Below are 27,122 nucleotides of genomic sequence, written 5' to 3'. Positions count from 1 at the left end.
ACTGGGCAGGGCAGGACATGAGGCCTCCGTCCCCCAGTGCGGGTCTGGGGGTCCCGAATGGAGGAAGGGAATCAGGCGAGGCCTCACCCCTCGTCTACCCCGGCCCCGGGTCCGGTCCGGTCCTGTCCTGCCCGGCCCGGTGGGGTGTGAGCCCAGCCCCGCCGCGGCCGCCCGCCCGGGCCCCGGGCCGCTGGGCCCTGCACAGACACACGGACACTCGCGGGGAGCCTGACCCGGGGAGGGGAGGGACTGTGAGGGTGTCTGTGTCTGTGTGTGATGGGGAGGGAGACTCCGGGTGTTGGGCGGGGGCTGGGAGGGAGACTGGGTGTGTGTGTGTGTATTGGAGGGGGAGTCTGTATATGTGTCGGGGAGGGAGACTATGTCTGTGTGTATTGGAGAGGGACACTGTGTGTTGGGGAGGGAAACTCTGTGTGTGTGTGTGTGCGTGTGTATATTTGAGAGGGAAACGGTGTGTGTTGGGGAGGGAGACTGTGTGCGTCTCTGTCTGTGATGGGGAAGGAGACTGTGTGTGTGTGTGTGTGTGTGTTGGGGAAGGAGACTCTGTGTGTGTGTTGGGGAAGGAGAGGGATAGTGTGTGTGTGTGAGTGTGTATGTGTTTTGGGGAAGGAGACTCTGGGTGTGTGTGTCTTTGTTGGGAAAGGAGATTGAGTGTGTGTGCCTATGTGCTGGGGAGGGAGACTGAGTATATGTGTGTCTGTGTTGGGGAAGGAGACTGAGTGTGTGTGCCTGTGTGTTGGGGAGGGAGACTGAATGTGTGTGCCTGCGTGTTGGGGAGGGAGACTGAATGTGTGTGCGTGCATGTTAGGGAGGGAGACTGTGTGTGTGTGTGTTTGTAATAATAATGATGATGGTATTTATTAAGCGCTTACTATGTGCCAAGCACTGTTCTAAGCACTGGTGTAGATACAAGGTAATCAGGTTGTCCCATGTGGGGCTCAGAGTCTTAATCCCCATTTTACAGCTGAAGTAACTGAGGCACAGAGAAGTTAGGTGACTTGCACAGTCACACAGCTGACAAGTGGCGGAGCCAAGATTAGAACCCATGACCTCTGACTCACAAGCCCGTGCTCTTTCCATTAAACCATGCTGTGTATGTGTTGGGGAGGGAGCCTGTGTGTGTTTTGAGGGGAGACACTATATTTTGTTGTTTTTTAAAAAATATTTCAGTGTTTACTATGTGCCAGGCACCGTACAAAGCAATGGGATAGATATGAGCCAATCAGGTTGGACAGTCTCTATCCCCATTTTACAGATGAGGAAAGTGAGGCACAGAGAAGTTAAGCAATTTGCCCAGAGTCACACAGCAGACTGGTGGTTGAGCTGGCATTAGAATTTAGGGGCTTCTGACTCCCAAGCCCCGGCTCTAACCAGCACGCCACCTCTGCTTCTGTGTTGGGGGAGACAGTGTGTGCGTGGGGGAGTGGAGGCATTTTAAGCGTGGAGGGGTGGCACTGTAGCATTTGTGTTGGGGAGAGGCACTGTATGTGCATGTATTGGAAGGGAGACACTCTAGGTGTGTTGGAGGGAGCCACTGTTTGTTGGGAAGAGGCCTTGTGTGTGCGATGGAGGGGAGGCCCTGTACGTGTGAAGGAGAGGAGGCCCTGTACATGTGATGGAGGAGAGTCCCTGTACATGTGATGGAGGGGAGGCCCTGTACATGTGATGGAGGGGAGGCCCTGTACATGTGATGGTGAGGAGGCCCACTACGTGTGATTGTGGGAAGGCCCTGTATGTTTGATGGAAGGGAGGCCCTGTATGTGTGATGGTGGGGAGGCCCTGTATGCGTACGGAGGGAGGGCCCTATATGAGTGATGGTGGGGAGGCTGCTTTTGTTTGTGTGTGTGTGTGTTGGGGGGGAGGCACTATGCTTGCATGCTGAGGGGATATTGTGTGTGTGTGTGTGTGTTGCAGGGGAGGCACTTTACCTGCGTGCTGAGGGGAGATACCGTGTATATGTGTGTGTATCGGGGGGAGACACTATGCCTGTGTGAGTGTTCGGTCGTATTTATTGAACAGTCACTGTGTAAAGCACTGTACTAGGCACTTGGGAGATTACAATATAACCATAAACAGACACATTCCCTGCCCACAATGAGCTTACAGTCTAGAGAGGGAGATGGACATTAGTATAAATAAATGAATTGCAGATATGTGTACAAGTGCTATGGGGCTGGTTGGGAGACACTGTGTGTGTCTAGTCTTCTGTGTCGGGAAGAGACTGTGTGTGGGAGATAGTGTGTGTTTTTGGTGGGGGGGGAGTAGGAGAGAGAGAGAGAGAGAGAAAGAGTGTCAGGGGAAGGGAGTGAGACAGAGAAAGTGCATTCCAAGTCAACTTTATATTCTGGATAAAATCCCAAAAGTCCCCACAGTCAATCAATCAATCGTATTTATTGAACGCTTACTGTGTGCAGAGCACGGTACTAAACGCTTGAAAGAGTGCACTGTAACAACGTGTTTACAGGTTTGTGTGTGTGTGTGTGTGTGTGTGCATCCACACATGTGGAGGGATGGTCCTCTCCTCTTCTCTCCCCTTTGGGCTCAGCAGGCCGCAGTCAGGAAGGATCCCTCACGGGTTGTTGCCACCTTTGCCATTCCGTCGGGAAAGCAGGGAGGACGTTCCGGGCCGGCCGCCGGGGCCCAGAACCCGGCCATCCCCCAGGACGGTTCCGAAGAGGCTCTGGGCAGAGGGGAGAAGCCGCACTGCAGAGTTTCCCCATCTCTTCTCTCTTATCGTTGGATGCCTGCTCCTATTCCTTCGTCTCAGATGCTCACTTAGAGAAGCGGTGAAATGATTAAAATGACCCTAGCGGCCCCACCCGGAGCCCCTGCCTCGGGTCCCTGGAAACACTTTGTTTTGGGCAAAAGGGGAACTGGAAGGAGGGCTTGGAGAGGCAAACTCCCATTTTCAGAAATTTTGATGAAAATCTCCCCCAGCTCTGACTCCATTTTAGCTTGTTTCCCCAAAGCAGTGCCCGGGCCTGAAGGATCTGGGTTCAAATCCCAATTCTGCCACTCGTCTGCTTTGTGAACTTGGGCAAGTCACTTCACGTCTCTGTGCCCGTTACCTCATCTGTAAAATGAGAATTAAGACTGAGAGCCCCATGTGGGACATGGACTGTGTCCAACCCAATTAACTTAGATCTACCCCAGCGCTTTGCACAGTACGTGGCATAAAGTGCTTAAATGCCAATTTAAAAAAAAACCAAAGAAAAAACTGGTAGCTGAAGGGAGAGTTGGGCGGATCACTGTGCCTGCTGCGGCTGCTGGGTTTGGGTTGTAGATGTCAGTGGCTTTAAGCAAGGCACAACCAGGATTGTGCCGGGTTCGGAGGGAAATTGAGGCAGAGAGCCTGGGCTGTGCTGGGAGATGTCTGGTGGATTCATAGGGAGCCTGAGCGGCCCCCACCATGGCCCCCCGCACTGCCTTCTGGTTCATCTCTAAAGAGCAAATTCAGGGAGGGTGGTACTCCAAGACAGGGGCCTCCCCCCCAACCCTCGTGCACCACCTCCCCAGTTAAGCCCTCTTTTCCTCGACTCGGTCTCCTCCCTCTGCATCACCTATGCACTTGGATCTGTACCCTTTGGGTGTCTGGAATATACCCACTCTCAGCCGCACAGCACTTATATACATATCTGTAATTTATGTACCCAGGGAACCTGTCTACGAACTCTGTTATATCGCACTTTCTCCAGTGCTTAGTACAGTGCTCTGCACACAGTAAGCACTCAATAAAATACCACCGATTGATTGACTTCATACAAAAGGAAAGTGTAAGCCAAGGCTTCATTTCATAAAGCCCAGGCTGGGGGGAGGTGCGAGACTCCATTCTTGGCTGTGAAAGCGGTGGCCGGAGTCAGACTGTTATAGAACATCGGGTCTTTCATGAGGTGGTCGGGGCTCTCGGATGGACAGAAGGTCAGTCCGGATTTCCACTTTCGTTTCAGATTACGTCTATTTTGAGAACTCTTCAAGTAACCCCTACCTGATCAGAAGAATCGAAGAACTCAATAAAGTACGTATCGCCGGTCCTGTGAACCCGGCTCCCTCCCGATAAGTTTGCTTTCCGAATCAGGGGTGTTGATTAGAATGCTGGTTGCATTTGATTTCCTCGTGTCCACTCGCTGATGGTTTGGGCTACTGATGGTGACGTTGCTTCTGTGCCATCCTGATCGGTAGGTGTGTGCATACCTGGGCACTTTGCATTTGTCGTGTGCAGGTGGCCACTTAGTGAGCCGTTGCCTGTGGTCACTACTGCCGGGAAATCAGCCCAGCAGAGCTTGTCACCGGTGGTGGTGGTGGGTGATGGTGGGTTGGGTTATGACTAACATGGATCAGCGCTTCCAATGGGCAAACAGCCCTTTCATTCACTCATTCATTCATTCATTCAGTCAATCAATATATTTATTAAGTGCTTACTGTGTGCAGGGCACTGTACTAAGTGCTTGGGAAAGCCCAGGACAACAATAAAGAGTGACAGCTCTTGCCCACAATGAGCTCATGGTCTAGAGAGACCCCCTTGCCATAGGGGTTGTCACAGTGAACTCCCTGCCCCAAAAGACATGCCCAAGCTATATGGGGATGGGGTGTACCCACACACAAACACACATACATGCATGTGCGTGCATGTGTATACACACACACACACACACAAATACACCCCAAATAGGATGTCATAGCAGCAATGATGAAAACCATCGGTAACCCAAACCTTTAATAATAAAATATGTGAGATGACACTTTAAATGTATGTATATAACTCCTCTCTGTGCTGTTCTCTCTGACCAAAGGGATGGGGGCAGGGGAGGGCCCAGCCCAGGGCAAGTTGGAGAATGGGAGAGGGAGTCCACACAGGGGGACAGACAGACAGACGGTCACCACACAGGGTTTGAAAGTGGTGTGTCGTTTTCCTCTCATCTAAGCAGCGGTTGAGCACTGATAAACACATTGTGATTTCTGAACAAATGTCTGAATTTTGATTATTAAATTGTCCCTAGTAATCAGACCATGCAATTGGGTGGATGAAATACCAGTTCATCACCAATGAACAAATACTGCTGTAACACTTCAGGAAGGGCTATTAATAAATTATTATTTAATTAACTTAACTAACATGAAGTATCTTAACCGTGACCACAAAAGTAAAAGTATGAAATTTGAAACTCACCAGTAATGCATAGTGACTGACCATTAATACACCCAAGACTGTGATGGCCCCAGAACCACAGTGGCCCCAGGCCTTAGGTCCGTGGTGGTCTCAGGCCCAGGGGAGTCTCAGGACCTTGGGGGCCAGAGGCCCCAAGACCATGGTGGCCCCAGGAGCATGAGGTCCCTAGGCTCAGGGATGACAGGAATCTCGTCCTCTCCAGCATCCCATGTTACACCGAGGTGGCGAGCTGTTGGCTGCTGCATTTGACCCTTCCACCTTTCATTCATTCAGTCGTATTTAATGAGCACTTACCCTGTGCAGAGCATTGTACTAAGCCCTTGGAAGAGTACATTACAACAATAAACAGGCATATTCCCTGCCCACAAGAACGAGGCAGGCCAGGATGGGGGCCCCAGGACAATATGGTGGGAGGGAGCACCGGTGGAGCAGCTCAGCGACTCAGAGAGTCAGGAGTGGCTCAGTCCTGCCCCCCCCCCCCCCCCTTCAGGGACCCTAGAGGGGTTGGAGCGAAGCTTGTTCTGAGAGGCCCATCAGGGTCTGGGCCCAGCTCCGGGTGTAAGATGGCAGCTGAGCCTGGGACCTGTTGGGATGGTTGGTACGGTCTAGATTGGAGTAATGGGTTTTGGAGTTGTCTGGGGGAGGGCCGAGGGGCGCCCCATGTGCACAAGGCCCTGGGCTCGGGCTAGCTAGGTGGGGTGGGGGGAGGACGGGGCGGTGCCGTGGAGGTCATTTAGGAAGTGGGTTTAATGCTCTCTAACCTCTCCCTCCCCCTTCCCATGTCCTTCGTCCTTTCCCTCACCCCCCAAGTCTCCCGCCCCTTCCCTTCTCCATTAAGCACCTCATTGGTGAAGGATCAGTAGGCAAAGCATCACTCACATCATGCCTCTTAAAATATTAATTTGATGGTCTCTGTTGGATTTTCACTTGGCTTTCTCGTAACCTCAAGATGCGAGGTTGTTGGTTTGTGCCAGTGAGCGGTGATGCTGTGGGTCCACCGTTCGGTGTGTCATGGGGTCTGGATGCTGATCTGGACTCTGCCAGTGAGATGGGCAGGAGCCAGTTAGAGGAACCAAGTGACGGTGCCACGGTCACAGGGTTGTTGGGGCTGGAGGCAGGATCCCATGGTCAAACATACTTACATGCTTAGAACTGGAGATTACATCTGTCTTGTCCTTGGGACTTTCCCATAGGTTTCCAGAGAAATCCTGACACTCTCCCCCCCCACAGTTGGCAGGCAGAAGGTGATGGCGACACCTATGATGGCTTGGCCTAGTGGAAAGAATGAGGGCTTGGGAGTCAGAGATCTGGGTCCTAATTATGACTCCACCACTTGCCTGCTGTGTGATCTTGGACAGATCACTTTACTTTTCTCTACGGTGGTTTCATTTATTCATTCATTCATTCAATCGTATTATTGAGCGCTTACTGTGTGCAGAGCACTGTACTAAGCGCTTGGAAAGTACAATTCACAACAGAGACAACCCCTACCCAACAATGGGCTCACAGTCTCCTCATCTGAAAAATGTGGAATCAAAATCTGTTCTCCCTCCTACTTAGGTTGTGAGCCCCATGTGGGACAGGGACTGTGTCCAACCTGATTATCTTGTCTACCCCAGCACTTAGAACAATGCTTGACACATAGTAAGTGCTTAGCAAATGCCATAATTAGCATTATTTTAAAAATCAGTGTCATTATGAGTGGGAATTCTTAACTTCCCCTGAAAAATTTGCTTTCTGGAAGGGGGCCGGGGGACCAAGGGCAGCCGGGAAATTCAGCCCAAGCCAGCGGGGCTTGTAGGGCAGCCTTCAGTCAGCGAGAACCAAGAGGTTCTTATTCTGATTTTTCTCTCGTTTTGATGCTTTGAAAGATCAAGAGATTCGGGCAGATTCTTAGATTGCCCATCTTCCAATTCCTAAGTGTCCAAAGTGAGTTGGTTCCAATTTTGTTTTGGGCCATTCCTTGCAATTAATCAGGTTAAACTTAGCCTGACATTAGAGTTCAGTCTCCACTGCAGTCTAATTGAGATATTACTCAAAGAAACTGGCGCCCTAAATACAATTACTGGCAAAATATGTTTTTATATTTTCTCCAGAATTTTTTTGTCTTTTCGGGTTCCAAAGAAATGATGGCTGGCATGCTGCATCTTTTTGTTCTGGAACTAAAACGAGATCATTTTGGTCAGTTTTTAATGTCAAATGTTGAAGCCTGATTTTAACATTTCAGCTCGAGTGGCAGCAGCTGAGCCCAGGGTCTGACCCCAGGCCCTTCCTGCATGGGCTTCCCAGAGCCACTCCCCTCCGCCCCCCCCCCCACCCACTCTGCACCCCGGGGGCAATCCCTTCACCTGCTGCCCACCAGTCTAGGGCTCTGCTTTGGACAGAGGGACCGAGTCCTGGTTGCCCTCCTGGACATCCATTCTTACGGTTAGGGGGTCCCTCTCCATATCCAACTCTGCTCCAGTGACCCAACAGGGACCATCCAACACCCCGATTCTCCCCTCTCCATCCCCGACTCTCCTCCAGTGACTTAGCACAGACCATCCAACGGCCCTGCCTCTCCCCTCAGAGACCCAGGATGGACCGTCCAACACCCCTGACTCTCCATCCCTTTTTCTCCCTTCACAGACCTAGCATGGACCATCCATTGCCCCTGACTCTCCCCCAGTGACCCAGCATGGATCATCCCAATCTCCTGACTCTCCCCTCTTCATCTCTGGCCTTTCCCCAGTGACCCAAGATGGGCCATCCAACATCCCTGACTCTCCCTTTCCCATCCGTGACTCTCCCCTCTCCATCACTGAGTCTCCCCACAATGATGCAGCGTGGATGCTTGTCAGATGGGCTCTCCAAATCCCACTGGAACCATCTTATATTTTTGGCCTTCTCAGCTTCCTTTGGGAACACTTTTCCATATACCCACTACCCACTGGGAGTTCTAAATCTGCTACCCTCCACCTCCAGTGGGATGCCCTTGCCCAGGACCAGAGTGGTTTGGGGAACAGCATTTCCATGTTTGCCGTCTCCATCCCTTTCTTGGTGCTGTGAACTCCTGTCCTGGGTCCAGATCCAGACCGAAGGGTCTTAACTTTCATTCAGTCATATTTATTGAGTGCTTACTGTGTGCAGAACACTGTACTAAGCACTTGGGAGAGTACAATACAACAATAAACAGACACATTCCCTGACCACAACGAATGTCCATAATTAAAATACTACTACTATTTCTAATAATAGTAATAATAATAACTGTGGCAGTTGTTAAGCAGTTACTATGTGCCAGACACTGTACTAAGTGCTGGGGTGGATACAAGCAAACAGGTTGGACAGAGTACAGCTTGGACACAGTTCCTATCCCATTTGGGGCTCACTGTCTTATTCCCCCTTTTGCAAATGAGGTAAATGACGCACCAAGAAGTTGAGTGACTTCCCCAAAGTCACACAGTGGACAAGTGATGGAGCTGGCATTAGAACCCAGGTCATTCTGAATCCCAGGCCTGTGCTCTGTCCACTAGGCCACACACATCTCACTCAGAGCTCCTGGGGGATTTGGTGGTATGGCCTAATGGAAAGAGCCCGGGCTCTGGTTTCTAATCCCAATTCCTCCCTTGCCTGCTGGGTGACCCTGAGCTTGCCGTTTCACCACTACCTGGAGATTCATTACCTGTTCTCCTTCCTACCTCCACTGTGACCCCCTTGAGGGACAGGGACTGTGCCCAACCTGATCATCTTGTATCCACCTTAGGGCTTAGTACAGTGTATGGCACAGAATAAGTGCTTAACAAATACCATGAAAAAAAGGGAGATGGGGAAATGCTGTGTGTTGTACGCCCTTTGCAGAGTTCCTAGGGGGTCATGGAGGTAAAGATCTATTTCTTATCTAGTGTTAAATAGGAGGAGGCCATGAATGGATGAATTCATGGCTGGTAAAGTTACAGGCCCTTATCTCCCCTCCTCCCCCATGCCCTTATGGGAAATGTAGTTCTGCAGTTTCCCCATCATGGCTGTTTCAGCTCAGAAAGCTTTCAAATTTCCATCTTTTTTCCCCTTCCCCCCTCCCGAGGCTTCTCTTAGACATTTTCATCTATACCTGCTGCCTCTACTGCCTGATTTCTTCCTTCTCTCTCCTCCCAACCCTTCTGTCTCCATCCCTCATTCTTCTCTGTGTGTACTGAGTGCCTACTGTGTGCATAGGCCTGTATTAAGAACTTGGGAGAGTTAATAATAACGGATTTTTTTTTTAAGTGCTTACTATGTGCCAACCACTGTTCTAATCCCTGGAGGTGGCGGGGGGGGGGGGGGTGGGGAGAACAAAGTGATCAGGTTGTCCCAGGTGGGGCTCGCAATCTTAATCCCCATTTTACAGGTTAGGTAACTGAGGCACAGAGAAGTTAAGTGACTTCCCACAGTCACACAGCTGACAAGTGGCGGAGCTGGGATTAGAACCCATGACCTCTGACTCCCAAGCCTGTGCTCTTCCCACTGAGCCATGCTGAGTTCATTACGAAGGGGTTGACAGACATATTCCCTGCCCGTAGTGAACTTAGAAACTAGAGGGAGAGACAGACATTAATGTGAATAAATACATTATAATATATATAATTTATAGATATGTGTATAAATGCTGTGGGGTTGAGGATGGGGCGAACATCAAATGGCCAGGGGTCACAGATCCAAATCCATAGATAACACAGGAGGGAGAGGGAACTGGGGAAAAGAGGGCTTAAACAGGGAAATCTAGTATAAATTAATAGACACCATCCTTACCCTTGAGTAGCTTACGGTCTTGAATAAGAGACTGCCCCTGAAATTCATTACAGAAGTAATGAATGATAAAGATATGGTCAGAAGTGCTAAGGGGCATAAGGGAGAGGGAAGAGGGGCAGGGGCTGTTCCCGGGCCTTAAGTGGTGAGAAAGTGCTGAAGGATCATTGGATGGGGGGTGGGGGGAATAAGATGAAGAGAGGAGAGGTTCATAAGGTTCCCCACAGCACTTATGGCCATATCTATAATTTATTTACATTAATGTCTGTCTCCCCTGTAGACCACAAGCTCGTTGTGGGCAGGGAATGGGTTTGTTGTTATATTGTTCTCTCCCAAGTGCTTAGTGCAGTGTTCTGCACACAGTAAGCATTCAATAAATACAATTGACTGACTGGAAGGCCTTCTGAGGATATAGGATTTCAGAAGGGATTTGAAGATGGGGAGGTTGGTGGTTTGCCAGATGTGAAGTGGGGAGGGCGTGAATAAGAGAGCAAGTTGGGGTTTGACAGGAATGAAGAGAATGAGCTGGGGTGTGTGGTTGGAGAGGACTGCACGTAGATGGTTTAGTGGTTCCTTGCTCCCCTTTTCCTCATTCCTTTTATCTTCCCCCACCCCCTCCTCAGGCCACAGGCACGGGGGACTTGATCTCCTCCAGGCTCACAGTTAGAAGGGCCGGGTCCCTCAGACAAAATACTGTATCTGGAAGCATCTGAAAACACACCTCAGTTGTAAACAAACGCTGAGACAGTAAAACCGATGGCGATCAGGCAATTAGGAGAAAGGCAGGGTCCCATGGACAAGAAGACCTTGGGCAACGCCTCAGAGTCCGGGCAGATGTGAGCATCTCCTGCCAATGCGGGTGCTTTGGGGGCAGTGACCCGGAGGGGGTGAGGTGGAGGCAGTGGGCCAGCACATGCTTAGTGCGGTTAATGGCCATTGGAGGCAGAGGTATTTTTCCTTCTTGGATCCATTGGTGGGGGCTTTGCCCCAGTATCCGAGCAGACCCTGATAAGCCTCGAGCAGAGGAGAAGACCCGTCAGGAATCAGAATCCGAATGCCTTGCTGGGGGACTCTGGTTGTTCAGCCCAGTTGACTTGGTTCTATTTTTACTTCCTAGACTGCGAATGGCAACGTGGAAGCCAAAGTGGTGTGTTTTTATCGGCGTCGCGACATCTCCAACAGCCTCGTAATGCTCGCCGACAAACATGCTAGTAAGTGGATTGAAAGGGGTGGTCCCCAGTGGAAGGGGCGGCAAGTAGCCCGGGGCGGCAAGTAGCCCGGGGCGGGGAGAGATGGGAGCAGCATGGTAACTTAGTGAAAAGAGCAAGGACCCGGGAGTCGGGGTCCTGGATTCTCATCCTGACGCCACCACTTATAACAAGTATGATATTTGTTAAAACAGTGCTTATTATATGCCAAGCACTGTACTGGGGTAGATATAAGGTTATTAATACAGACACAGTCCTTGTTCCTCATGGGACTTGCAGTCTAGATTATAGGGAGTAAGATTTAATTCCCATTTCATGGATGAGGATATATTTCCATTACCCTATTTATTTTGTTAATGAATTGTACATCGCCTTGATTCTATTTAGTTGCCATTGTTTTTACGAGATGTTCTTCCCCTTGACTCTATTTATTGCCATTGTTCTTGTCTGTCCGTCTCCCCCGATTAGACTGTAAGCCCGTCAGACGGCAGGGACTGTCTCTATCTGTTGCCGACTTGTTCATTCCAACCGCTTAGTACAGTGCTCTGCACATAGTAAGCGCTCAATAAATACTATTGAATGAATGAAAGAATAATAATAATTGTGGAATTTACTTAGCTCTTATTATGTGCCAAGCACTGTACTAAACACTGGAGTAGGTACAAGATAATTGGGTTCCACACAGGGCTCACAATCTATGTAGGAGGAAGAATAAGTATTGAATTTTCAATACAGGTATTTACAGTCAATCAATTAATCATATTTATTAAGCACTTACTGTGTGCAGGGCACTGTACTAAGCCCATGGGAGAGTACAAACAACAATATAACAGACACATTCTCTGCCCACAGTAGATGAGGGAACTCAGGCACAGAGAGGTTAAGTGACTTGCCTGAAACCACACAGCAGGTGTGTGGTGGAGCTGGCATTGGAGCCCAGGTCCTCTGACTCCCAGTCCGTAGTCTTTCCACTGGGTGACTTGCCCAAGGTCACACAGCAAACAAGTGGTGGAGCTGGGATTAGAATCCAGGTCCTGGCCTGAAGGAAAGCCCGCTAGGGGTTAGAGATAGAGCCAGCCGCTGGGCTGCGGAGAGACTTGTGGACTCGGGCTGGGAGATTGGCATTGACCTGCCTGTTGATTAGGAGCCACAGGGTCAGAGGGCCTGTGTTTCCACCACGTTTAGCTCACTTTCTCCAATGAAGGTTTTCCCCGTTGCAGACCTCAGCGGTGCCTGGCCAGGCTTTGGTCCCAGGGCTCTGCCTCTGACAGGGGCACTGAGCTGCTCAGGGGAACTGATTGCTCGATGGCTTCCTGGACACCCTCCTTCAGGGCGAGGGATGGGCCATTAACATCCCTCACTGACCTCAGTGACCCAGCACAGACCATCCGAAACCCTTGATTCTCCCCTCTCTATCCCTGACTCTCTCCAGAGACCCAGCATGGGTCATCCAACACCTCCGACTCTCCCCTTCCATCGCCGACTCTTCCTCAGCAATCCCATATGAACCACTGGTTCTGCATTTATCCAGACCCCTCTAGCGCTTCCTAATAATATCTGCTTGCCCAGCTATGCTCGTGTCTAGGTCCTTCCTCTCATATAGTGGAGTCTTGAATCCTGGAAATCGTTCACAAGAACTGCCCTGATGCTGCTGTTCCTATTTTGTTCCCCCTTCCTCAAAGCCTTTCTAACTCTGATCACCCTCCACCCTACCTTCTTCCCCCGCAAACTCTCAACCAACCTAACAAGCTTGTTTCCTTATCTCTTTATCAATGATTCATTCCCTTGCTTGAATCTGTTATTTATATCCTTTCCCTTTAACATCCTTTAATTTTGTGTACTTGTCAATCCGTGCACGCTTTCGAACCATTAGATTGTCAGTTCTTGCGGGCAACGACCAAGGCCGCTTGCTTCTCTTTATGCACCTCCACACCTCTTTTGGGGTCCTGTACACGGCAGGCGCTCACAGTCTTTATTCCCCACATTTAATATGGAGGCGTGGCAGGGCGTGGGACCTAGGTGAAAGGTGAGAGGCACCTCTGCCTCTGCGATCTGGTCCCCAGAACTGACTCACTGCTTTTATAAAACAATATGTTTTAGGAGAGAGGTTTCGTATCAAAGGGGAAATGGGTAAACAAATCAGGCCTTTCCAAGGTTCCATCAGCTGACTCCATAGGTGAGAGGTTAGTCAAGGAAGGCTTCCTGAAGGCGATGTGATAATAATTGTGGTGTTTAAGTGCTTACTGTGTGCCAGGCACTATATTAAGCACTGGGGTGGATATAAGCAAATCAGGTTGGACACAGTCCCTGTCTCATGTGCAGTCTCTTTACAGATGAGATAACTGAGGCACTGAGAAGCTAAGTGACTTGCCCCGATCACTCAGCAGACGAATGGTGGAGCCTGGATTAGAACCCAGGTCCTTCTGACTCCCAGGCCCTTGGTGTGGAGAGCGAAGGCCTGCTATATGTGAAGAGGATGGAAAGTCACGGCAGGAGGGAGGATGTGAGCAAGGGGTCGTTGGTACCCGTGCCAGAGTGTGGTGGGCTTGGGTGTTGTGGCACACCCCTCCGTGCCCCCGCTTCCCCGGGCTCTCCCTCCCACCTCCACCCAGGATGCAGAGAAGCGGGCTCCAGAGAGTTTTTCTGGAAGCCAGAGGGCTGCTTTTGACTTTGTAGCTGAGGTGTGGACATATGGGATTTACCATTTTTTAACTAAGGAATTTAATCACCGTTCGGGGAGGTGCTATGCAGTACAGACATTCTTGGCCACTACACTCAAACAGATTCTCCAACAAGGACCTTTTGCTCTTTGTGCTTTAGTACTCTCTTCCCGTTAGAGAATTCCACCTCCAATTAGTCAAGATTATCAATCAGATTATTCCCAACTCAGAATTCTCTGGAGGCGTCATAGGTGCCATGGATACTGAGATTCGTGTTGCCCAAATTTCTTATTGATCCTTGGCTGAGAATATGAGTGATCCATGCTGTGGAAATTTAAACAGAAGGGGGTGATATTTTTAAATTGCTTGCCACGCTGCCTCTTGGTTATTCAGTGATGCCTACCCACCCAAAACATCCAGAGTTGTTCTCTGCCCATGAAGAAGGCAGCGTTGGCAGGGGCTGGGGTTAAATCCATGGGTGCTGGGATGTGGAGGCCATGGTGGGGGCACCACTCTGAGGCTGCCCTCTTGTCCTGCGGTCCTGTTTGACGTGCAGCCCCCGGGGGGAGTGTTGCTTTGACCCCTGCGTGTCTTGCCCAGTACAGAGCACCTCCTCAAAAAGAACTGCTTCTTTCTCGAAGGCAGTGCAACCTTCTGATCATTCCTTGGCCACTGACTCCCAGTTTTTGGCCAGGAGGCAGCTCAGCCTGAGACTTTGTTTCACCATTGTCTTAAAATATGTCCTGTGCCCGCCCTCCTGGCTTCCAGTTTCCCCCGTTTCATTTCTCCGTCCTGCAGGCAGCAGATCTCCTACCATCACTCCATCTCCTCACGTGTCCTCTCCCCACCCACCACCCAGCACAGCTGGGTCCTGGTGAGCAGATCATCGATGCTGTTTGGCTGTTTGTGATCCTGCCTGGCCTTAGAAAAGCAGCAGGGCCTAGTGGATAGAGCACGGGCCTGGAGGTCAGAAGGACTCAGTTTCTAATCCTGGCTGTGCTAGTTGTCTACTGTTTGACCTTGGGCAAGTCACTTCACTTCTCTGTGCCTCAGTTACCTCATCTGTAAAATGGGGATTAGGTCTGTGAGCACTATGTAGAACAGGGACCATGTCCAACCCGATTATCTTGTATTTCTCCCAGTGCTCTCTACAGTGCCCATCATATAGTAAGGGCTTAACGAATACCATTATTATTTGATGTTAACAGTAATCTGTTTGTGATGCCTGGGGGTACCGCTCCAGGAGGCGTAGGCAGTACTCCAGTCCCGCAGACCACTTGAGTTGGGTTTTGGGGCCCAAGAACCACCACGCTGCCCCCCCCGCTCCACCTTGCAGCCTCCCAGAGGAGGCGCCGGCCTGCTTGATTAGTTTTTCTGCTTCCTGGTCTTATCATCGCGTAGGTGGCCGGTGTGGCCCATCCAGAGATGGAGTTCGAGCTACCATGTCCGCTCTGGGTTTCCAGTTCAGAGTTTGGGATGAGAACATGGCTTGCCCGGTGCGGGCGAATACATCACCTCCGTATTCTCCAGACATATCTTCAGGCTGTAGCTCCTGTTGATTTGGGGAAATGGTGTATTGATCATTCAAATTATTGAGTGCTTACTGCATACAGAGCACTGTACTAAGTGCTTAGGAAGAATACAACATAACAGAGTTGGTAAACACATTCCCTGCCCTCAGTGGTTCCATGCCCCTTTGGCCTAGTGGTTAGAGCCCGGGCCTGGAACTCAGAAGGAGCTGGTTCTAATCCCAGGTCTGCCACTTGTCTGTTGTGTGACTGTGGGCAAGTCCCTTCACTGCTCTGTTCTTCAGTTACCTCATCTGGAGAAGCAGCGTGGCTCAGTGGAAAGAGCACGGGCTTTGGAGTCAGAGGACATGAGTTCGAATCCCAGCTCTGCCACTTGTCAGCTGTGTGACTGTGGGCAAGTCACTTAACTTCTCTGTGCCTCAATTACCTCATCTGCAAAATGGGGATTAAGACTGTGAGCCCCACGTGGGACAACCTGAATCCCCTATGTCTACCCCAGCGCTTAGAACAGTGCTCTGCACATAGTAAGCGCTTAACAAATACCAACATTATTATTAAAATGGGGATTAAGAATGTGAGCCCCATGTGGGACAGGGACTGTCTCTAACCTGATTATCTTGTATCTGTCCCAGAGCTCAGAACAGTGCTTGATACAGAGTAAGAGCTTAACAAATACCATCATTATTATTATCTGCCTTTCACCAACCAGGAGGCCAGTTGACCTCTCAAGGTCCTTTCCAGTCCTGTGATTCCTTGACTTCCACGATTCCCGCTCCTTTGCCACACCCCTGAGAGCCTGTCCCTTATCTCTTGGGTGCAGAAGCTTTCCCCGTTGGGGAGAGGGGCCCAGAGACAGTGAAGGATTGGCTTCCTTCCCAGGCCTTTGACTGAAAGAATTGCTGTCAAGGGACTTTAGCATTTCCTTATTGCCTTATCGCCGCCGGTTTGATTTTCTCTGCGTTTATGACTGCACAGAGGTGTGTTTCAGATGTGCTCCCAGATATGTGTTTTTATCTACGTGAGCCAACCTTCCTCACTGTGAGCCTGAAGGAGATCAGGGTTTGGGCAGGGTGGAGGTGGGGACAGGCCATCCGGGGATGGACAGACGGACGGACGGACTCCTGACGGTCGGCCCCTCTTGGTGCAGCAGGAGGGGAAGGAGGGCTGGATGGTGCCAGGCTGGAGGAGGAGGAAGGAGTGGCCTTATCACTCTGTTCTGAGCTCAACATAAGAAATTAACCCATCCCTGGCCACACCATTTAGTCAGTGGTGGGAGTTGGTTGCCTCAGCAATGGCTCGGGCGTGAACCCTTGCCTGGCCCACCTACGGGCCTTAGGCCGTGAGTCCGAGGGCTGGTCTGTGGGCCAAATTGTGGGGGTAGAGGGGGAATCCAGCTGCAGCCAGTAGTTGGGCTGTTGCCATATTTGTGCCTGCAGCCATGGGCTTCTGGGAGCCCAAAATGGAGGATGGAGCAGCAGGCAGCAGGGGCCCAGGAGATCTCGGCCAGGTTAAATGGGGCCGGATGGGGAGGGGTAGGGCGGCAGGTGACAGTGGATCGGGAGATCTTGGCCAGGTTAGAGGCCACATTGGCTTGGCTGTGCATGTTGTGTCCCACTCCTGCTTCCCTCCGCCCAACTTCCAACTCGCTAGCTTTCTTCCCCATCTAATAAGTTGCAGGTGCTCTTTCACAGTAGAGAGAGCAGCAGAGCACGGGGCTTATTCCCGGAGGTCTCGGTCGGGCTGGGCCAGGCAGGATGGCTTCGCTGTCTTCACCGTCCTCCTTATCCTCAGTGTCGTCTCCTGGGCACCTACTACGTGCAGAGTGCCCAACTGGCTGCCCGTTCTGGTCAGAGCGCTCTGCTGGGCATTTACTGACTGCCATGCCAAGTGCAGTAGCAAATTCTTCCCTGGTTAATAAGCTTCTTGTGGGCAGGGGATGTGTAGCCTCTCTGTTTTGTACCTAGTATAGCTCACTGCCCCCAGTGGGCCCTCAGAGATTGCTATTTTTAGTTATTTTTACTACTGAGTGTAGAGTTCTGTCCTGGGTGCCTGCTGGGAGGAGAGCACTGTGTGGGAAGTCTGCTGCAGGCAGAGCACTGTAGTAGGCCCTTGAAATTCCCCGAGTTAAAATGCATGCCTAAAATGAGTCTTTTTTTGATTGCTAAAAATAGGCTCAATCAATCTCATTTTCGTTTCAGAGCAAGGCGGTAATGGGCCCGACTAATTGCAATTATCTCTCTTTTTTGTGAGCAGAAGAAATGGAAGAAGAGTCTGAAACCACGAACGAAGCGGATTTGACCGACAAACAGAAGCATCAGCTGAAACACAGAGAGCTGTTCTTATCCCGTCAATACGAATCTCTTCCGGCAACGCATATCAGGTGAAAACGTTTCTGAGCTTATTTTAAGTTGACAGTAATTGTGTGAAGATTTCCAAGGGATTAGGCCGTAAGAGTCTGTTATTATTATTACTCCTAGTACTATTACAGTGTTGTTAAGCACATACTAAGTGTAAAGCACTGTTCTAAGTGTTGGGGTAGGTGCAAGTTAATCAGGTCACACACAGTCCCTGTCCCCCACATGAGGCTCAGTCTAAATAGGAGAGAGAACAGGCAGTGAATCCCCATTTTACAGATGAGGAAGCTGAGGTGCAGAGAAGTGAAATGGCTTGCCCAAGGTCACCAGCAGACAAATGGCAGAGCTGAAATTAGAACCCAGGCAATCCGACTCCCAATCCTGTGGTGATCTTTCACTAGGCCCCACTCCTCCTCGGTGTCTTGATTATTATTATTATTATCACTAATAATAACAATGATGATTGAAATAATTGTGGCATTTTTTAAGTACTTACTATGTGCCAAACACTTTTCTAAGTTCTGGGGTAGATACAAGCTAATCAAGTTGGACATAGTTCCTGACCCTCATGGGGCTCTCAGTCTTAATCCCCATTTTACGGATGAGGGAAGTGAGGCACAGAGAAGTGAAGTGACTTGCTCAAGGTCACACAGCAGACACGTTGCAGAGACGGGATTAGACCTATGTCCTCTGCCCCCCCCAGGCCCGTGCTCTTCCCACTGGATCTTGCTGCTTCCCTAATTACCATCCTGGTGCTGATGTTGGGGGGCTGGGCTACCCTCAGTCACATTTACATGCATTCAAATTGGTCTCTGGTGGTTCAAAATCTCATGCGTCATCCATAAAAGTGATGCCACTGGGGGTGTGGCCAACGGGAGTCGGGTGAGGCTGGCCAGGGGTGGTGGGAGCAGCCGGCAAGACAGCTTTGATTCCCAAGTGTCATGCGGAGGGCCGTGACAAAGGAACCGGGTGGGATGGGGAACAGAGGCGGCAGTGGGCCCCAGGCCCACCGGATGAACTCTCGCTACGGGCAGCACCGGTCGTAGGGAGGGTCTGTGAGAGATGCCCCCTGCCCGCAGCTCCGGCCTCCTCTGAGGGGTCAAGGGACCGATTGTGGCCAGGGTTTCCAGAACTCCAAGAGGAAGGAATCAATCGATCAATCATATTTATTGAGTGTTTACTGTGTGCAGAGCACTGTACTAAGCACTTAGCAGGAAGAGGTCGTTCGCTGGGTCGGCCACTGGACCTTTGCATTCCTCTTGAGGGTTTGCTTTGTGCTCCCGCAGCCTGGGGTCAGGGAGGCGCTCATTAGTGAGAACGTCTCCTCTCCTGGACCATTTTAGTTCCCAGAGCCGTGTGGGAGCTCTGAACAGATGGGACAGGCAGACCCTCTGTCCAGCCTGGAGGGGTGCCGGACAGATGGACAGTCAGATCCTTTGCCCCACCCAGAGGAGTGTAGGACAGAGAGACAGAACCTCCCTCCTGCCTGGGGGTGCACTGGATGGTCAGGCATGCCCTCTTCCTCTCCTGGAGTGGCTCTGGACAGACAGAGAGAACCTTTGCTCTGCCCAGAGGGATGTTTGGACAGACACCCTTCGTTCTGTCCAGAGGGGCGTTGGCACTGATGTTGCTTTTGGACATTTTCTCCTGACAGTTCTTGCTGCGGTGTTGGGTGAGTGAGTGTGATTGTCTCAGGGGAGCCTCATTAAGAGGAGATCTGCATCTCTCACCCTGCCTGATTGGATACCTAGGAGATGAAAACCCTCCTGGGGGGCGGGAGAGAGAGAGAGAGTCAGAGACACGCAGATGGACGCAGGGTGGTCTAGTGGTTGCAGCACGGGCCTGGCAGTCAGATGAACCTGGGTACTAATCTCGGCTCCGCCAATTCTCTGCTTTGTGACCTTTGTGACCGTGAGCAAGTCACTGCACTCCTCTGTGCCTCAGTTACCTCATCTGTTACCTCACCTCATCTGTAAAATGAGAATTCAGACCGTGATTCCCATGTGAGACGAGGACTGTGTCCAACCTGATCGTCTTGTATCTACCCCAGTGCTTAGTTCATGCCTGGCATATAGTTAGAGCTTAGTAAAGTTAGTAGAGCGTAGAGAAGCAGCGTGGCTCAGTGGAAAGAGCATGGGCTTTGGAGTCACGGGTCATGAGTTCGAATCCCAGCTCTGCCACTTGTCAGCTGTGTGACTGTGGGCAAGTCACTTCACTTCTCTGTGCCTCAGTTACCTCATCTGTAAAATGGGGATGAAGACTGTGAGCCCCACGTGGGACAACCTGATTCTCTTGTGTCTACCCCAGTGCTTAGAACAGTGCTCTGCACATAGTAAGCGCTTAACAAATACCAACATTATTATTATTATTATTAAAGTGCTCTGCACACAGTAAGCGCTCAATAAATATGATTTACTGATTGCTTAACAAATACCATAAAAAATGTATACATGTATGTTTATATACCCTGGGCTGGAGCCTCCCATCCGCCTTCTTCAACCACGCCCCAAACGTGACTTCACTGAGAAGGCAGTGAGATGGGACTTCCTGCTAAAGTCTTTTCTCTTCCATTCATTCAATCGTATTCAGTTTGTTAATATGCATAATTCTCTTTTTATGAAGTCACTGGGAACCCAAGCTCTACCCTGGGCATCTGTGGAAAACCCAAGTTTGGCTGAGGTCCGTTTCCTCCTCGTCCCTATGAGCGGTCATTGGGGTTGTCGCGGTGCGCGCCATTTCCTCCTCACTTGGCACCCGGCCTGGTGCCCTGCCCACAATGGAACCTGGCCTCTTGTGGGCACCTGGCCTTTCACCTGCTCCTGGTGCGAGAGTGGGCCCTGTGGCGGGTTGGGCATGGGGGCAGGTGCAATGAAGGCAGCTTCCAAGAGGAAGTTTCCTTGGGGGTCTTGTGGGAGGAGAAGCAGAAGCTCCAGCCACGTTCCTGGCTCGGGGAAGCAGGGTGGATTTGGCCGTTGTCCAGCCGCAGTCCCAAGTTTGGAGGGAGATGACGAGCCGTGAAGATTTCCGACAAAACGCAAAATTTTGGCGAGTCGTCTAATATGTTTACCATGGATGAGACGTCGCCGGTGTGAGGAATACTTGTGAATGTTATTTATGGTTTCTTGTCAAGCGTGAAAAAAAATGTAGAGGTGGAAAATGACGCGATGTCCTCTAGTCAATGTCCTTGGTCTGGCGAAATCCATCCTGAAAATTGCCTCTAGATGTCCCAAGGCCGACATCCCCTGGGCATGACAGAGGAGCAAGGCGTCAAAATTCAGCTCTCCTAATCTGGCCAGCAAAGTGAGAAGTTTCCTGCTCCCCACAACAACACCATGTCAGCACCATGGGAAAGCAGCATGGTGAAGTGGATAGAGCATGGGCCTGGGAGTCAGAAGGTCCTGGGTTCTAATGCCGGTTCCAAAACTTGTCTACCCCCTCCCCTACTTTCCCATCCTTCCCTGCAGTATCCTCAGAGGAGATCTCCTCCCTCCTCGCAAGTGCCACCCCCTCCACCTGCGCCTCGGACCCCATTCCCTCTCACCTTCTTAAAACCATCGCCCCTGCCCTCCTCCCTTCCTTAACTTCTATTTTTAACCACTCAATCTCCAAGGGCTCCTTCCCCTCTGCCTTCAAACATGCCCACGTCTCCCCCATCCTAAAAAAACCCGCTCTTGACCCCACTTCCCCCTCCAGTTATCGTCCTATCTCCCTACTACCCTTCCTTTCCAAAATCCTAGAACGAGTCGTCTACAATCGATGCCTAGAATTCCTTAACTCCCATTCTCTCCTAGACCCCCTCCAATCTGGCTTCCGTCCCCTCCACTCTACCGAGACTGCTCTCTAAGGTCACCCATGACCTCCTTCTTGCCAAATCCAATGGCTCCTACTCCATTCTGATCCTCCTTGACCTCTCTGCTGCCTTTGACACTGTCGACCATCCCCTCCTCCTCCATACCTTATCTCACCTTGGCTTCACGGACTCCGTCCTCTCCTGGTTCTCCTCTTACCTCTCTGGCCGATCATTCTCGGTCTCCTACGCTGGAGCCTCCTCCCCCTCCCATCCTTTAGCTGTTGGAGTTCCTCAAGGGTCAGTTCTTGGCCCTCTTCTGTTCTCCATTTACACTTACTCCCTCGGTGAACTCATCCGCTCTCACGGCTTTGACTACCATCTCTACGCAGATGACACACAGATCTACATCTCCGCCCCGTCCTCTCCCCCTCCCTTCAGGCTCGCATCTCCTCCTGCCTCCGGGACGTCTCCACCTGGATGTCGGCCCGCCACCTAAAACTCAACGTGAGCAAGATGGAGCTCCTCATCTTCCCTCCCAAACCCGGTCCGCTCCCAGACTTCTCTATCACCGTGGATGGCACGACCATCCTTCCCGTCCCGCAGGCCCGCAATCTCGGTGTCATCCTTGACTCGTCCCTCTCGTTCACCCCAGACATCCTATCCGTTACCAAGACCTGCCGGTTTCACCTCTACAATATCGCCAAGATCCGCCCTTTCCTCTCCACCCAAACGGCTACCTTACTATTACGGGCTCTCGTTATATCCCGGCTAGACTACTGTGTCAGCCTTCTCTCTGACCTCCCTTCCTCCTCTCTCGCCCCGCTCCGGTCTATTCTTCACTCCGCTGCCCGGCTCATCTTCCTGCAGAAACGATCTGGGCATGTCACTCCCCTTCTTAAACAACTCCAGTGGTTGCCTATCGACCTCCGCTCCAAACAAAAACTCCTCACTCTAGGCTTCAAGGCTCTCCATCACCTTGCCCCTTCCTACCTCTCCTCCCTTCTCTCTTTCTACCGCCCACCCCGCACGCTCCGCTCCTCTGCCGCCCACCTCCTCGCCGTCCCTCGGTCTCGCCTATCCCGCCGTCGACCCCTGGGTCACGTCCTCCCGCGGTCCTGGAACGCCCTCCCTCCTCACCTCCGCCAAACTGATTCTCTTTCCCTCTTCAAAACCTTACTTAAAAAATCACCTCCTCCAAGAGGCCTTCCCAGACTGAGCTCCTCTTCCCCCTCTACTCCCTCTGCCATCCCCCCTTTACCTCTCCGCAGCTAAAGCCTCATTTTCCCCTTTTCCCTCTGCTCCTCCACCTCTCCCTTCCCATCCCCACAGCACTGTACTCGTCCGCTCAACCGTATATATTTTCGTTACCCTATTTATTTTGTTAATGAATTGTACATCGCCTTGATTCTATTTAGTTGCCATTGTTTTTACGAGATGTTCTTCCCCTTGACGCTGTTTAGTGCCATTGTTCTTGTCTGTCCGTCTCCCCCGATTAGACTGTAAGCCCGTCAAACGGCAGGGACTGTCTCTATCTGTTGCCAACTTGTTCATCCCAAGCGCTTAGTACAGTGCTCTGCACATAGTAAGCGCTCAATAAATACTATTGAATGAATGAATGAATGCTGTGTGGCTTTGGGCAAATCACTTAACTTCTGTGCCTCAGTTACCTCATCTGTAAAAGGAGGATTAAACTCTGAGCCCCACTTTGAGCAGGGACCTTGTCCAGCTTGATTTGCTTGTATCCACCCCAGCGCTTTGTATAGTGCCTGGCACATAGTAAGCGCTTATCAAATGCCACAGTTATCATTATCGATAACTTTGGGTGCTTGCTGTGGTCAGAGTTGTAGTCAGTATTTGTGAGTAATCCCCACTTCCTTGATCAGGTCATCCCATTAGCCACTCGTTTTATTCCATTTATTTATTTCTTTATCGTTTCCATCATCATCATTGTCATCCATAGTTTTGAGCACCCACTTAATGAGAAGCATTGTACTGAGTGTTAGGGCAAGCCCAGCTGGAGCCAAGCCTGTGCTTCCTGCTCTCCAGGAGCTCACAGTCTGACGGAATGGATGGACCAAGATGATTTATGGATAGAGGGTACGGGAGAAAAAAATGAGGATCAAAACAGGAAGAGTATTGCAGCTGTATCAAGATGGAATAGGTGAAAAGATAATTGAATGTAGAAATAAAATATGCATGGGTGTGTAAGTGCTGAAGGTCGGAATGAAATACCAGACCTGTAGGTTCACTTTCTTGTTCCCATTTTGGGTCTTGTCTACCCTGTCTTCCTATCTCCCTGTCTGCCTATCTGCCTGCCTGCCTGTTGTCTCCCCAATTCAACTATGAACTCCTTTTCTGGGGCAGGGCTCGACCCATCAGTGCACTCTCCAAACACTCAGTTCAGTGCTTTGCCCACAAAAGGTGCTCGGAATCTACTGGCAATGATGAAGGGAACATGCCTCACAGTAAAAGGCAAGGTCTGTGTCCTTGAGGAGTGTACAGTCCAGTGGAGAAGTAAGGTCTGGACTGAGCGCTCATGGGTTGCAGGGCACTAGACTAAGTGCTCAGAGCTTCAAATCCAGCAGGCAACCTGTTGGCCATAGGAGTGATGGCAGCAGGCCAGTTTCCCAACCTTCCCTCGGGAAAATCCTGCTTCTGTTTGCTGGGCTGTGCACCGAAACTCTCCCCATTTCCAAAGCCCTCCTGAAATCGCACCCTCTTCTCCATTTCTCCTCTTTCTCTATTCCTTCCTCCCTCCTCACCCCCATAGCACTTAGCACCAACCACACACTTAAGTTTTTGCAAGCCCCAGGGTACTTTGGTCAAGGCCCTCTTTACTTAAAAACTCACCTCACAGCTACTTTCCTTCTCCTTTCTCCTCAGAAAGTGATTCTAGACTCCCGGGTTGTCAGCTTCTCAAAGGCAGGGACCATTCTTGCTTACTCTCTTGTAATCTTCCAAGTGCTCAGTATGGTTCTGCACATAGTAGTTGCTCACAAATAAAATTGAAGGCATTTCCTTCATTGCTAGCATGAAGGAGTCAGTGGCAGAAAGACGCGAGAGGAGCGTGGATGGTTGGGACCAGTGGTTGGTGATCGTGGTTATTGAGCATGAGCAGTGGGCCCAGCGCTGGGCACCTTACAAAATAATTCAGGAGAGACCCTGCCCCTACAAGAGACCAAACTAGTGACTGGGAAGGAGGAGTGGCTGCCAAGTGGGAGCGGGTGGGCGGGTACCCAGACCATCTCCGAAACGACTTGAAGTTTTTGAGATTTATAATAATGTTGGTATTTGTTAAGCGCTTACTATGTGCCGAGCACTGTTCTAAGCACTGGGGTAGACATAGGGGAATCAGGTTGTCCCACGTGGGGCTCACAGTCTTAATCCCCATTTTACAGATGAGGGAACTGAGGCACAGAGAAGTGAAGTGACTTGCCCACAGTCACACAGCCGACAAGTGGCAGAGCTGGGATTCGAACTCATGAGCCCTGACTCCAAAGCCCATGCTCTTTCCACTGAGCCACGCTGCTTCTTCTTTATGTGGATTGTAAGTGCAGCCTTCGATCTGTGGCCTCCTGAGTCGCCCAAGGGCCCATCCCAGGCCTCAGACCTGTTGGACTGTCTCCACTTCCCTTCCGACCAGCTCCCCGGGAAGATCTGACCCACCCTCCCTGCAAGTCAGGGAGCTGCTGGAACGCAGGACCTGGGTTCTAATCCCAGCATCACCAATTGCTTGCTACATAACCCGGAACAAGTCACTTCACTTCTCTGGGCCTCAGTTTCCTGATCTGGAAAATGAGGATTTAATACCCTTCCTCCCTCCTATGTACACTGAGAGCCCCCTGTGGGACAGGGGCTATGTCCAATCTGGCTATATGTATCTTCCCCAGAGCTTAGTCCAGTGCTTAACACATACCACCACAATTATATCACTGGGACCAGAGGTGTGCAGGAGTAGTATCTGGATGCGGACTCTGCCAGTAGGCAGGTGTCCTTGGGCGCCTGATGTTTCTGGGTTTTCTGAATGGTGGGCCCCTTCTTTCCTTCACTTCTGTGGTGAAAATTTCCAGAGTTTCTCAGTGGCCCGTGTCTTAGCTTCTCAGACCTCTGAATCCTCCAGGGATGTGGTTTTGCCCTGAGGATTTTCCCCTCCTTCTCTTGACCCGAGTACAATGTATGTCTTGTAGATGGGTTAGCGTCTGGATCCTCACCCTAAAGGCTGCCCCCACCTCTCGACACTCACAAAAGCATACAAGTCTGACATGGGCCCATAGTGGGCATCGGATGTTCCTGACCTGAGCTGTGCTTTCTGTCTACACAGGGGGAAGTGCAGCGTCACCCTTCTGAACGAGACCGAGTCGGTGCTGTCCTACCTTGACAAAGAGGTAATAAAAATTGGGCTCTCATTCACCTAGCTATGGACTTGGCTTAGTGCTGTTCCCCACTTTACATATTTCAGTCCTGCTCTGCCCCCCATCCATCACAAATGAGCTGAAGTAGCTTTAGAGCTGTCTGGGTTAGAGGCTTTCTCTCAAAACCTTCCCGAGCTTATCGCCAGAGTTGCTCCTTCTGGGGAAGAGGATGCGGCGGCAAGGTTTGAGTACTGCCTGGCCGGGGGCGGCAGTGTTGGAAAGGAGAGCGGCAGCTGTGTCTTGAGGTCTAACTTTCCCTGCTGACGGGCCAACTGGCTCAGGTGTCCCTGGGCTCCGACCCCGGGGAGGGTGGAGGACTGTTGGGAAGAGATGGCCTGGGCTGGCCACTTTGAATCGGCAAAGAGTCGAAGGGAGGCCTACCCTCACCTCTGTTGCTAGAGCGATGCCCTAGCCCCCCTCCCCACCCTGTACCCCTACCACCACCCCACTGAGTTCCCTGACCCAGCCCCGTGAGCTCTGCCCTTACCATGTTCCTCAGCCCCAGGAGAGATACTGGTTCTCACCCGGGAGTCTTTCTAAACCCAGAGGGGACGGACTCCCAGGGACTCCATCTTCTCGGAGAGGGGACCAGTTCCTGAACCTCCATCCCCAGGGGGAGGGGACCAATCCCAGGGCCTGACTGTTTGTTCACCAACTTGAGTAGGGATTGAACATCACATCGGGATGGGAGACTTTTTTGCTACCAGAATTAGTGCTGTATTTAATCTTGAATAAAAATTCCCACAGGAATTACACTTATGAAGTCATTTATCATCTCTTTTCAGGACACCTTTTTCTACTCCTTGGTTTACGACCCATCACTAAAAACACTCTTGGCAGATAAGGGTGAAATCAGGGTGGGACCCAGATACCAAGCTGATATTCCAGACATGCTCCAAGAAGGTACATTTTTATTGGCTTTGGGGTGTTGCGGCATTGCAAGTAGTCATGAAATGAAAAGTGCAGAGCTGAGGCATTTTTAGTGTTATGGTTTTAGAAGTCAAAATATGTGATCCCAACCCCCGGTCCAGAGACGCCCCTCTAAGGTGGGGGACCCTACCGTGCTCTGATGAATTGGGATTTCCCCTTTAAGAGAATTGTGATATTTAAGTGCAGTGCACTGTACCAAGCACTAGGGCAGTCCAAAAGAAGCACCAGATACATTCCCTGCCCTCAAGGAGCTTCCACTCGAACCCAGTGAGAGGGAGAGTAGCTCTCTT

At 50.9% G+C, this 27,122-nt stretch overlaps 1 protein-coding gene across 5 annotated transcripts in view; it reads left to right on the top strand.

Moving 5' to 3' along the window:
* The window catches only part of MTA3 (metastasis associated 1 family member 3), a 73,214-nt gene that overhangs the window by 2,178 nt on the left and 43,914 nt on the right, over positions 1–27,122 (top strand). For 4 of the 5 annotated variants that reach the window (XM_029072266.2, XM_029072263.2, XM_029072262.2 and 1 more), the window contains exons 2-6: positions 3,966–4,033; positions 11,067–11,160; positions 17,600–17,726; positions 25,812–25,875; positions 26,688–26,805. In XM_029072266.2, the coding sequence (XP_028928099.1) occupies positions 11,139–11,160; positions 17,600–17,726; positions 25,812–25,875; positions 26,688–26,805 (331 nt within the window). In that variant the 5' untranslated portion in view covers positions 3,966–4,033; positions 11,067–11,138. The remainder of the gene's footprint in view (positions 1–3,965; positions 4,034–11,066; positions 11,161–17,599; positions 17,727–25,811; positions 25,876–26,687; positions 26,806–27,122) is intronic. The other variant, XM_029072265.2, reaches the window with a different exon arrangement.

This window comes from Ornithorhynchus anatinus, chromosome 9 (assembly GCF_004115215.2).
Source record: "Ornithorhynchus anatinus isolate Pmale09 chromosome 9, mOrnAna1.pri.v4, whole genome shotgun sequence".
Classification (NCBI taxonomy): domain Eukaryota; kingdom Metazoa; phylum Chordata; class Mammalia; order Monotremata; family Ornithorhynchidae; genus Ornithorhynchus; species Ornithorhynchus anatinus.
Note: the sequence above shows the minus strand (reverse complement) of the source record. Positions and strands in the feature narration are given on the sequence as shown.